Here is a 12,523-nt window from a genome sequence, read left to right as displayed (position 1 = left end):
TGAGGATTCGTGTAAGCCTCGGGGAGGTGCCAGTGCCAGTGCCAGCGGTGCATTAATTAATATGTAAAAGGATGATGAGGATACGGACGAGTGCCATGGATACGCACTTCACTTGTGCTCCATTTAAATAGAAAAGAAAACATACACACTGCCAGTGCCATGGTGAGGCACGGTGGGACGGAGGGGGGGTTAAGCACTGTACTCGGCACGGGCTATTTTCCGAATAACTTGAACTCAATGCGGGGCATGAAATAAAAAGCGAACGCAGCGCCAGAGCGCCAGAGCCAAAGCCAAAGCCAGCGCCAACGCAATACAAAGGCCAAAAGGAAAACGTGGCAAAAAGAATACCGAAAAGCGAAACTTTTTCAATAAATTTCCATCAACTGCAGCAGCAGCAGCAGCATCAGCATGCGGCGGATGGAGAAGGCTGGCTGGCTGGCTGGCTGGGAGGGAGGGAGCTGAGGATCAGGCTGAGGCGTGTCCTCGACAAGACACTGGCTCTCACTATGGCTATGGCTATGGCACAATCGATGACAGCCAACTGGAAAGCAGAGCCTGCGGTGCATTTATGCAAAATAAGAAATAACTGCAGCACACAGGCAAACACCAGCGGAAATGTGAACACGCGCGAGCGCCTGCCAAGTGTGTGTCCTGTCCATGTCCTGTCTGTGTTTGTCAGTGTGCATAGCATATACATACATACGTAGCGTATATGTAGCGTACACTTTTTTTTTGGGCATCGCGTACACAAAATGAAGCTGGCCCCTCCTACCGAGGCGCCGTTGCTCTGAAGCCGTTGCTTCACTTGCTTCAGACTGCATTTTATGTAAATTCCCATCGATATGGAAGAGAGTCGAGCTGCTTGCCCCCTGCTGCTCCCTGCTACTGCTGTTGATGCAACGCCTCTTATTCACATTTTCGCTTGATTCGGTTTATTTGCACATATGCATGCAAGTGAGGCATACCCGTAAGTGGAATGGATGGATAGCGGTGGGGGTAGGGGTAGGGGTAGGGTAGGTACCCATATTCACTTGAGCTCTTTGCAAAATTGAAAGACGTCAAACCAACAACAACAACAACAGCAACAACATCGCCGTTGGTGACGGTGACATGCTTTTGCTGGATTTGGGCTTGCCAATGCAATTGAAAATGGAGGGTTGGAGGTGGCCCTTCGAAGCGTTAAGTCGATCCCTAAATTGCACAGACCCTCAACTGTTGCACAGCCACCGCTTGTATGCATTGATACGATGTGTACGAGTGTGCCACATATTTATGCCAAATGGCATTCGGTCAACCGATAAACTGTGCTCAAACTCTCTGCCACTCGGCACCACTGACATGTTTATCCACTGATGTTGATACTGTTTTTCTTTTTTTCGTTTTGCATTTTGCATTCCATTTGTGCATTTAGTTGAAACAAAAAAGTTGCGCATAATATTAAAAGCTGTCCACTGCTGATGACATACTCGCATTCGTACTCGAGCTCGTATATATTTTGTGAACCGCATTGCCCATCATTCGGCTGCCACACTCATTGATTTCCATATGTCATTCTTTGAACTGCCATGGCATAATTAATTCCTACTATTTTCGTTTGCTTTTGCTGCACAGTTACATAAATTAATATGCCATAAATGGTGGCTAACATTTTGTGCTTAAATTGTTTGCTATATCTCTGCGTATGCTGAGGGTGCCACTAAGTGGCTGGCTCTCTTATCTGCGTCCTGTCCTGTTCCTGCCAGTATTTGCACATTATCTGCAAGGGCCTGGGCCTGGCGGCACAAATAAATTTCCCTGTTTCAACAACTCGTGCGTGAACTTTGAACCCATAGCCACATCACAAAGAGAGATACCATGCCCAGCAAAGTAAACTCAAACCCAAACCCAAACACACAAATGCATAAATAATACACATTCATTTGGTTGAGGAAAAAAAAGACAAACAAACAAGTAAGCAACAATTTTAAAGCAGCTTACGAATGGAAAAACCAGAACAACGACAACGACAAAAACAACAACACGAACAGCATCCAATACATGTCCGTGGAAAGGCCGCAAATTTATTTGCCATTGTGGTTACTTTGCTGCTGCTGCTGCTGATGCCACGGCTCCTGGACAAGATTCCTGCCGCTTTTTGTATGCGATTCACTACATTTTTCATATGTTTTTCATACATTCGAACTGGTGCGAGGGAGGGGCTGGTACAGAGCAGGGCTGGCTGCTGGCTGCTGGCTCCTGGCTCCGTTGCATGCTTCATAAAGTCGCCAAACAATTTTTTACCAAACTGAATACATATTGCCTGTCCTGTCCTGTGCCCTGCCCAGCCATCCATGGGTCAGCGGTGGGATGGACGGCAGCACAACTATATATACGAATATATCCACTAAATGCCCATTGCCAGGGCAAACAGATGTGCCCCACTCAACGCGGAAGCTGCTCGCACGCATTTATTAATTTTAATCAATTTTTTTCAGCCCCCCCACCACCCTCCCAACACCATTTTGTTGCGTCATTCATAAAAATGTTGCACAATTTTTCATCGGCTCGTATTTAAAACAATTTTTAATCACGCCATAAAAACCGCGTGAGCTGGGTCAGTGGGTCTACCGATGGGGCGGCGGCGGCGTTGGCCAGGCCACCCTTCGTATCGGTAATCCCCATTAAAATCAAACTTTTGGGACAAAGCGAAATTTATGCGGGGCACACGAAAAACTTAAATATGCCGAGAAGTAAATGTACGAGAGTACGAGTACGAGAGTAGATGCCAAAATGATGTGAGTTTAAACCAAAATTTACTACACTTTGAAATGTGCCATGAAAAATGTTCATTGTGCGGGGGCTTCTGCGTGTAATTTATATGCACCGCCCACACCGCCACAGCAACAAAAGAAAGAAAAGCAAATATTGTTTTTTTCTTTTTACCATATGTAGAGGTATTGGTGTGTATCTATGTGGTAAAAAGGCGCATAAATATTTTAGTGCCTATGGGCGGGAGCACACACACATTTCATGGCCTGTCCCAGTCGGCTGGCTCCCAAAAGAGGTCAACCACCCAGCTGGCACTACCCAGCAGGCACCAGGCAGCAGGCAGCAGGCAACCGGCAACCAAGGGCCCATAGCCACCACCCTCAAGTGTCATGCAAATCCGCATCCGTTTTATATAAATTTTCATAATGCATTTTATGCGCATGGTTTATGTACATACATATATTGGGATCTCGCTCTCCGCTGGCAGATTGCAGCCGTAAAATAGAAATATCTGTGGCGGGATAGATGGGGGTATCTGTATGGATATTTGTGTGCGGCAATTGAGCTAGTAATTGCAATATAAATGCACAATAATAATACGATACGTTCAAATAATTTGGTTCAATCAAAATGTTTGCCATCCACCCGCGTATTTTACTCGATTAATTGCTCAATGAATTTTCCATGCCAATACTTGCATCACAAATTAAATTTGATTTGGTTTTGTTCTCCTTTTTGCAAATATTTTTACAGAGAGGGCGAAGATGGCATCTGGGATCAGCTGGCGCGCATTTATACAAAAACAAATGCCACATCATATCAGGTGACCGGCCTCACGCCCTTCACCGTCTATAGCTTTCGCCTGCTGGCCGTCAATAAGCTGGGCATGAGTCCCCCGTCCAAGGAGTCCTACTACATTGTGACGCTGCGGGAAGGTACGTTTTTGCACACTTAAAACATTCAAATAAATATTATTTAAAGATTTAAAAGCCATAAAACTAAACGTTACAAAATTCACATTTAATGGGATGTCAAGAGTGCGCTCTGATAACTGATACAGGGATGTCTAATAAAACTAGCCTGGCTTATTGCTTGCTCTACTTCAAACTACACATTTTATTGCTCGCAGATCATAAACTATTCGCACAGGCCTGCCCACATTACACACATTACACACTCGCATAGAGAGAGACAGAGTGTGAGAGGGATTGGGGGGAGGGACAAAAGTTACGAGACACATGACATAACAATTTTTACAATCACATTAATTTTTCATTTCAATTTGGTTGACGGCAACGACTTGGCCTGACTTTTAAGTGCCGTCAATGAAAAGTTGTCACAGGTTCTACGGCCTACTCCTGCAGTGCCCACCACGGGCTTCGTCTCTGTCTCCCTGGGCCGTGAGCCAGCTGCCAGCAATTACGGCCTCATAAAGCCAGAGACTCCACCTGCTCCTGCTCCTGCTCCTCCTGCTCCTCCTCCTCCTCATGCTGTATACGTTTAATTATTTTTACGCTGACGGTAGGCCCAGCCCCGGCTAGGGCAGGTATGTCGTCATTTTATGCTGCGTCTTCTCCTGCTGTTGCGCCCCACTTTGCTTCCATTGGCAATGACATTAACTGCGTCCGCCCACGGGAAACTATGGAGCACAACGTGTATATGCGGGCACACTTAAATGTTAGGGGGCAGCTTTCATTTCATTAACATGCGGGGAGACAGAAAGTTTAACGAAATAGTTGGGCAATGTTCAATGGCATCTTATGCGGTGCATTCGCTTGTTAGCTACGGTTCCATTTCCGCCAATGTTCATGCCATTTGGTTGACATTTCACCTGCTGCTGTTGGTGGCTGCTGTTGGTGGCTGCTGCTCTGTGTGACTGCCACAGACAATGATTAATCGTGGCCTATACTTGTGCCTGTGCCTGTGCCGTGGCCCACATATATAAATGGACTCCAAAAAGTCACACAACTTTCCATAGGCTTTAAGAGCGCGAGACACATTAATCAAAGCAAAAGCAGCGGCAGCAGGAGTAGCCCTCACTTCCCTTCGGCAACAGCGACAAGCTATTAGCAACACATTTGTCTTATGAACATTGGAAATGACTTTGCCAGCGGCTGGCCAGGGCCAGGGCCAGAAACAGGGCCAGGGACATCTCCACATTTTGGGTGTGAAATACCATTTATGCCACGCACTCACGCACCATGGAATGCGAGCCAAGCAGCAAGGATGCCACTGCCACTGCCACTGCCAGTGCAACACATGCGGTTACAAATTAGTCAATAGTGTATGTCCCAGATCCCGAGCTCATTAAGGTCTTCGGCCTGGGCCGGTGCTTCTGCGGTCGTTGTCGAGTTGCCAATTTGTATAAATTAAGCTTGCGGCATGCATAAATTAACCAAATGACAGAAGCACTTCGGCCGAAAAGGGGAACACCGTCACGCCAGCTAAGGGCTTGAGTAGATCCATAATCCCAGCGAGATTAAAACCGGAAAACTTTTCAATTTGCAGAGGGACAGAGCCATTGCCTTGGCATCAATGTCAGCCCAAAGATACAAAATATCTTTTAATTTATTTATACATTCGTTGAAGTATTCAGAGCACCCTCACACTCCCACCTCACACTCCCACTCCCACTCTACACTGCTGGCAAACTTCCAGATCAGCTTGGCAGCATCCTTGGCTGCCGGGCTCTGCCCCACTGTGGCACCACTCACCTGAGCGTGGCGCGGCACACGCATCATTTAACTTGCGAGTAATTCGCATAGGCAAGGCTCTTAGCCAGGAGTTGGGGGGCCACGTCCGACCCGCATAGGCCCGCATAGAGATCCAGATCCCGGGCCAGGACGGGACAGCACTCGCAACTTATGTTGCGTGACAGTGACAACTTGACAATGCCACAGACAACGTTCCGGCTTACATGACAGGTCAGAGTTGTGCACCACCGCGGCATGTTGGTGGCGGAAGCAGGGTGGGGACATTTGAGGCAGAGTATGCAAAACTTTTACGCGACGTTTTTAATTTGGAAATTTTTGAGTTTCGGCTAAACTTTTGCCAGTCAAAGTCAAAGTTTTTTTTTTGTCGTAGTCTGTAACCCATCTCTCACTCTCACTCTATTGCGTATCTCTTGCAGCGCCCACGGGCAAGCCCATACCGACGACGGCCCACAACACGTCCTCGACGTCGGTGTACATCTCCTGGAAGCCACCGCCACCGGATACCATACTCGGTGAATTTCTTGGCTATCGCATCACATATCGGCCACGCGACCGCGATCCAAATGACACCAAGGAAATCTATATACGAGATAACACTGTGGAGGTACGTAATGGGGCATTTAAAGATCGAATTTTATTTAGATTAGATTTCGATTTTATTTATCGCTAGTGTAATATTTGTATCGGTGTCGAGAGTCGAGAGAGTTTGCCGCCCTAGCATGTAGCACTTCTGAAAACTCTCCTATTTAGTTGTACAGGCCAAAGATAATTGAATTTCATGATTTCTGACACTTTGCCATATTGGAAATACAGCGGGAAACATTTTGGGGCCCTTCGTGTGTCAGATGGATACCTGCAGCGTCATTCAATTTCGTTACGTTTCGTTTCGGTTTTTGTTCGTGTCTGTCTGCCCTGCGACGTGCATATTATTTTCTATCCCATCCGTACAACACTCGTACATACAAATGTGTCCCACCATTTGCCATTGGCCTGTGTACAGGATTAAAGTTTGTCTAGAAATGTTTTTCCGTCTTGTCATTCGCTGGCTTAAAGTCACATCAGCGGCGTATTAAAAAGTAATTTACACCTGGCAACTGGGAAAGCATTTCCCACACTCGCCGAAACGAACGCACAGCCCCAGCGCACACATGGGGCACGGTTACAAGTGTTTTTCGTTTGGCGGCCTGTCAAGGTGTTACCAGGGGGCATTTACCATATCTCGTTGGGGGCCACGCTATCACTGGCAATTTGTTAACGATTAGTTCGCTCTCAGCTGGGGCCAGTTTTGTCTACTAGATGGGTGGGTGGGTAGCTGTGCTTCGGTGTGTGTGTGTGTGTGTGTGTGGGATAGTTCAACACGCAAGTGGGCTAATGGAATACAGGGGGAGTGTGTGGAGCACAGATTGTCCAGCGATATTGAAACGGATCTGGCAACAAATAACTTGGGAATACTTGTACTCGTTCTCGTTCTCGTTTCATAGATAAGAAATTCTACCGAAAGCAAATCGAATAAATAATCAATCAGATTGGCGATTATTGAATATATTTCTGACACTCGCCCCTCCTTAATGGGTTTTCCGTCTGTCAGTGGACACTTTCAGTCACATTTGTCAGGGAATTTGTAGGCCATTAAATATATATAAATATATTCATAGCCCCACTCATGATTGTCACTTTTCCAGTCTCAGCTTTATCCTCATATATACGGCTGTACCTTCTTTCCATATTCAATCAATATCCTGTCTACATTTTGGCCAATTCAACTCCTATCCGACGCCTTAAAGCCAGCCACAACGCTTGAAAGTCAAACCGCTGGACATTCGGGCAGATAATGGAGCCAAATAGTAAGCCCCGCACGGCGAATGCATTTGCGAATGTGCAGAAGCAGCAGCAGCATGAAGCATGGAGCTTGGGGGCCGGATGCGAATGAAGCGAATTTTGGAGGACAAGCCGAGCCGTGCAGAGCTTAAAATATGCAAAAATTATTAGCGATAATGCTCACGTACGACACTCGGCGCGACAGAGTGCCCAAAAAATGGCAAGTGGAGGAGGATTTGGTGGAGGGGCGAAGGAGGAGGAGGAGGATGACGCCTGATTGCCACAAGCATGGCACGCTTTTGTGCTCGAGTGCATATTTTGCTCTTATCTAGAAGCTGCCTCTCTCACTCTGCTCCTCGCTGCTGCCACTATGCCACACTCTGCTCGTGCCCGGGGCTCCTCTATTTTTTGTCTCTTTTGCATGTCAGTGGCATGTTGAAATATTATCCTTGCAGGCAGAAACGTGCGACTTTAGTTATTTCTTGTTTTTTTTTTTCCCCCCGCCAAGTCTTTTGGTGGAGTCCAGGACATGGCTTTCTGTTATTCCCATATCGCATCAGCATCAGCGTTCAGTGGCCTCCAACCAACCTGCAGCCAGCACTCACCCGCCAGTGCAGTGGCCAGTGGCATCTACATTGAGCTGTCACGTGTGAGGCGACTCTCCGAGGCTGCTTCGCGGGTGTCCTGCAGGGCTAAATTTGCCAATTTTCTAATTAAAATTTCTGCGCCGTAAAGCATAAATTTTCGCAACTTTTACACTGATAAAAGCCGTCGAGTCAGACATGCAGAGAGAGAGAGAGAGAGAGAGAGAGGGAGAGAGAAAGAGGGAGAGAGAATGAGAACTTTGAGCCAGGCGATACCTCAAGGGCTGCTGGCCCAAAAGGAAGCTTGGTTTACGGGGAAAAAACCAAAAAAAGAAGCCTGGAAAAAAAGCATTGCCCCGCCAGTGATACTGTTGAGCGTGAGGGATGTCGAAAACAAAAAAAAAAAAGGTAACCATGCTCGCAAAATAGAATTGTTCAGTGCGAAAAATGTTTGCAAAGTGATGAGTTTTCGTTGCTGTTGCTGTTGTTGTTGTTGGTGCGACCAGGCATTGGAATTTGTTTGACAGATGAATTTGCATCTGCTGCTGTATCTGCTTCAGCTTTCCATCCCAAGTCCTGTGTGTGTGTGTGTGTGTCTATCTATGGGGCAGCATGCAAGTTGAGCCATCCACCGCGAGCACTAATTAACGCAAAGGGAAATAGACACAGCGGTGGGGAAGCAAAGTGAAGTGGGTTTCTTTTTGTCTGCTGCTTCACACTTTACTCTGCCTCTCCTGCGCTCTCCCTCTCGGCACGAACAACTTTATCAATTACATTATATCAATTAAGTGTCCCGGCCTCGGGCCTCGGGCAGTTCCAACTTCTTTGCTGTCCATAAAAATAAAAGCAGTTGTAAATTTTTCGGCCTCATTTACTGGCGACTAAATAAAATGAAATTATATGGCGCTGCAGAGCAACTAAAACCGAGCAGCACCCACAACCACAGGCACACGCACACACACACACTACGTACGAGAGTGTATATAGAGACCATAAGATATAACGCTTTTGGTAAAAATAACTGCGATAGTAACTGGCGCCGTCTGAAAAGCCGAGAGAGCTCAGGGCGGCACCCAGCAGCCACTTAAGCTGTTGGCATGGCAGTCAATCCGGCTCTAAGCACAGCCTAGGCTTCGCACAGTCAAAACCCGTTGGTTTGTGGCCTAACCGCAGACACACACACACACACACACACACCCAGAGAGAGTCCAGTCCGAGAAGCGAGCGAGAAGCGCCACATATACAGTCGCCCTAATGTATGCTACATAATTTGTGCCTGCTGTAGGCAGTAGCCATGGCCATGGCTATTGTGCACATTTGACCATTTGTGTTGAGTATTTGTGCTTGTGTGGGTGATGGCGGTACTGAACCACTCTAAGTCTGCGGCTTGTTTTATGGTTTGGCACTGCTTCTGACCTTTGCTTACACTTTAATCAGCCGCACACCACTCGCGGAATTCAGGGACAAAGGCCAGAAAGTGAGGCCAGAATCCTTAACGACTCTCACATGTGCATGGCTGGAGATGGGTTGTATGGCATGGCAATTAAGCCAAGGACTGCTGCCTGCCTGCCTGCCTGCCTGCCCAAGCAACTCAATTTCCTTTTGGCCCCACCCAACACCCAACACCACCGCCAGTGCAATGCATTGCACTGCAAATCAATTTTAAGTGCTGCAATTTTCATATTTGCCAGCGACGCCAACGGCAACGCACAAAAGTATGCAGCGCGCAATTTCCGCTCCAAGCATGCTCAATGCCCCGGGGGAGGGAGGAGCTCTCCTACTGGATGGCAGTGGCGCTCCTCCTTCAGAGCAGCACTTGCTGGAAAGTGCTCCACTTTATTTTGTTATACGACCAACAAATGAAAAGTCTTTGCTATGCTTTTGTGGGTGTATGTACATACATACGTATGTATGTATGTATGTATGTACGTTTGCATATTAAAGAAGCAATTTTAATATTTCTCACAAAATGTTTCCTTCCTTCCATTCCGATTGCAGAGCCATGAAATACAGAATCTGCAGACATACACGCAGTACAAGGTGACCGTGCAGGTATTCAACCCGGAAGGCCTGGGACCGGAGACAACCATCCTGGTGATGACCGACGAAGGAGGTGAGTGTCACATTTCCCCCCTCCCCCCATTCCATATCAATGATGAATGCAATGTGAATGTGCAGCTCATGCCATGGTGCAACATGCAGCCAAGGCATTGGCCACAAGTCAATAAGTCTCTTAACCAAACTATTTCACTGAGTATTTTGCACATTTTCGTAAATATAGTAGATATCTGAGAACCGCACAAATGGCATACAGGATGGCTTATTGACATGCCAGACAAGTGACCAAGTCACGCTGCGATACGAAAGTTCTACGGGTATAAATGTACATATGCCACCCCTCCCGATACTCTCCCTGCCAACGGATGCAGATGCATCGTCAAAAGCAAATTTGCCTTTGTGTGCAGTTTTAGTCTTTGCCCCTCTCCCACTCTCCCCCTTCCTGCCACACTCTTTCTCTTAACTTCTAAAAATGTTCCTGGCAAAAGCAAAAGCAACTTTGAGACTCGCTCAACCACAAAATGCCTCGACCATGCAATGAAGCAAACAAATAAAACTTTCGCCCCCAGACACAGTCGAGGAAAATATGTTGCAATTTTTCATATTTTCCACTTCTACCCAGCGACCCCTCCTCCTCGCCCCACGCCCACCAATTCCTGCAGAGAGCTCTGGTTGAAATCCGCTCCAGACTGCGGTCTATGTGCTGCGCTGTATTGAAATGGAAGAACGCAAATAAATGGAAACCAGAAAATAAAATAGAAAATAGAAAATAAATATTGCTTACTTAAACTTTTGCCATATGCTGCTCCGTCAGCAACAAAATCAACCCGAGCATGGGCACGGGCATGGGCATGGGCATGTCCTTTCTTTTTAGGGCTTTCTTCACGGCTTTCTCCACGGCCATTGTTGTTTCGTCTTTCGATTCCTACGATTCCTGCTCCGTTACGTGGATTTCCGCTTGCAGCGTCTCAGTTGAAATCACAGACGGCGCGTCGTCGCCGGCTCCCGCGGAAGTGTTGATGCCATAGACGCCGGCCGGCTCACCGGCTCTACGGTTTCCCGTCTCTGCGGCATCTGTGGCACGTAAATTATAAGCATTTGGCCATAAATAAAATGTGCGCATAAAAATAAAAAATAAAAAAAAAAACCCAAAGGCTTTCAACGTGTGCGAATATTTTGCTTGGAATTTAATTTCCTGCAGTCAGCGCAAATCTGTTTGCATAAGCACGGCGCAAAGATGTCTTGGGCAAACATTCTGACTGCCGACTGACGCCTTGCCTTGCTTGAAGTTTTATAAGCGCGCTAAGACCCCCGAAACTCTTTTGAAAGTTTGCAAGCTTAGCGGCATAATTAGCATAAAATTCAGCGGCAAATCCTTTGCCAGAGATTGAATCGAGTTGAAAGGATCTGAGTGCTGAGCTCTGCGCTGTGAGGGAAGCCAAACAAAATCAAATTCGATAAGGGCGAATAAAACTCCCATATAGAAAAGACACTTTCATATAGATTTGTCATATATATATTCTGCTCTCTCTCTCTCTCTCTCTCTCTCTCCATCAGTCTCTGCTTTCTTCTGCTTTTCTGGCTAAGCTTCTTTGGACTGCTGTGGCATGGGATAAAGAAAGAAAGAGAGACAGAGAGAGTGAGAGATCTTATTCTGGTTATTTTTGCGACAGCTGGCATAATTCTGTAATTTCCGAATTTTTTCCCGGCTGCCGTATTTTTGTTTTGCAAGTTACCTGGCAGGTGTGGACAGGTAAAGCTTTCAGGGGATTTGCAGCGGCTTAGGCAGCAACTTTAACCAAGGCCAGCACCCAAAGCAGCAGCAGCAGCACCCCAAACCAGCCACAGGCCCCAGCTGCTGGCATCCTAATAGATTTCTGCCAATGTGTGTGTGGGCGGGAGATGTGCTCGTGTCAGTTGATTAATTACCATCGAATATTTGCCAAATTCCACCACCAACACCGCCACCACAAAAAGAATACACACAGTAATAACCGGGGCCCCCGCATTCCTGTGGCAAATTCAATTTTCAAGTCGAGAGCGTAACCAAAGACGTGCCACCCGCTGCGCGTCAGGGCAAGCGAACTGCCGCAACACGGCCACATGCGGTGGAAATTATGAAGCCTTGCAGTGCAGCTTAGCCACAGCGGGTCACAAAGAGAGAGCGTAAAAGACGCAGACAGAGAGCCAGAGAGCCATTGAGACCGAAGGAGATAATGTCCTCTGACACAACTGAAGTTCTTGGAGTGATAATGCCACTGCATGGGGGGTGGTAGCGGGACACGTGCACCAGGCAATTGCAAAACAATTCTAAGGCTTCACATGTTTTCTTTTCGACTTTCGAGTCCCAGTCGTAAGCTCTGCGCTGCCCTGCCCTGCCCTGCCCTCCCTGCACTCGCTGACCCGACTTGAGCCGCCTCGACAGGCCGCCTTTGATTAGAAATTTCCCACTTTCCTTTTTGCACTGCAGTCCCGGGCCTTTTGTTATTGCGTTTTAACTTCTGACATTGGCCCCGGCTTAGAGACCCAACGAGAATCGCCTTCTTCGTCGTCGTCGTGAAGTACTTTCTCGGCACGCACTACGATTTCAGTTTCGGGGTC

The 12,523-nt window shown here is 47.2% G+C and overlaps 1 protein-coding gene across 2 annotated transcripts in view; it reads left to right on the top strand.

Moving 5' to 3' along the window:
* LOC111066625 (tyrosine-protein phosphatase 99A) overlaps window positions 1-12,523 on the top strand; it is a 114,654-nt gene that overhangs the window by 42,436 nt on the left and 59,695 nt on the right. For both annotated transcript variants that reach the window (XM_041591686.1, XM_041591685.1), the window contains exons 6-8: window positions 3,502-3,683; window positions 5,879-6,066; window positions 9,863-9,977. In XM_041591686.1, the coding sequence (XP_041447620.1) occupies window positions 3,502-3,683; window positions 5,879-6,066; window positions 9,863-9,977 (485 nt within the window). The remainder of the gene's footprint in view (window positions 1-3,501; window positions 3,684-5,878; window positions 6,067-9,862; window positions 9,978-12,523) is intronic.

The sequence above is a fragment of the Drosophila obscura genome, unplaced genomic scaffold (assembly GCF_018151105.1).
Source record: "Drosophila obscura isolate BZ-5 IFL unplaced genomic scaffold, ASM1815110v1 contig_150, whole genome shotgun sequence".
NCBI lineage: Eukaryota > Metazoa > Arthropoda > Insecta > Diptera > Drosophilidae > Drosophila > Drosophila obscura.
The sequence above is the reverse complement of the archived record's forward strand: the minus strand, read 5'-3'. Positions and strand labels throughout refer to the sequence as shown.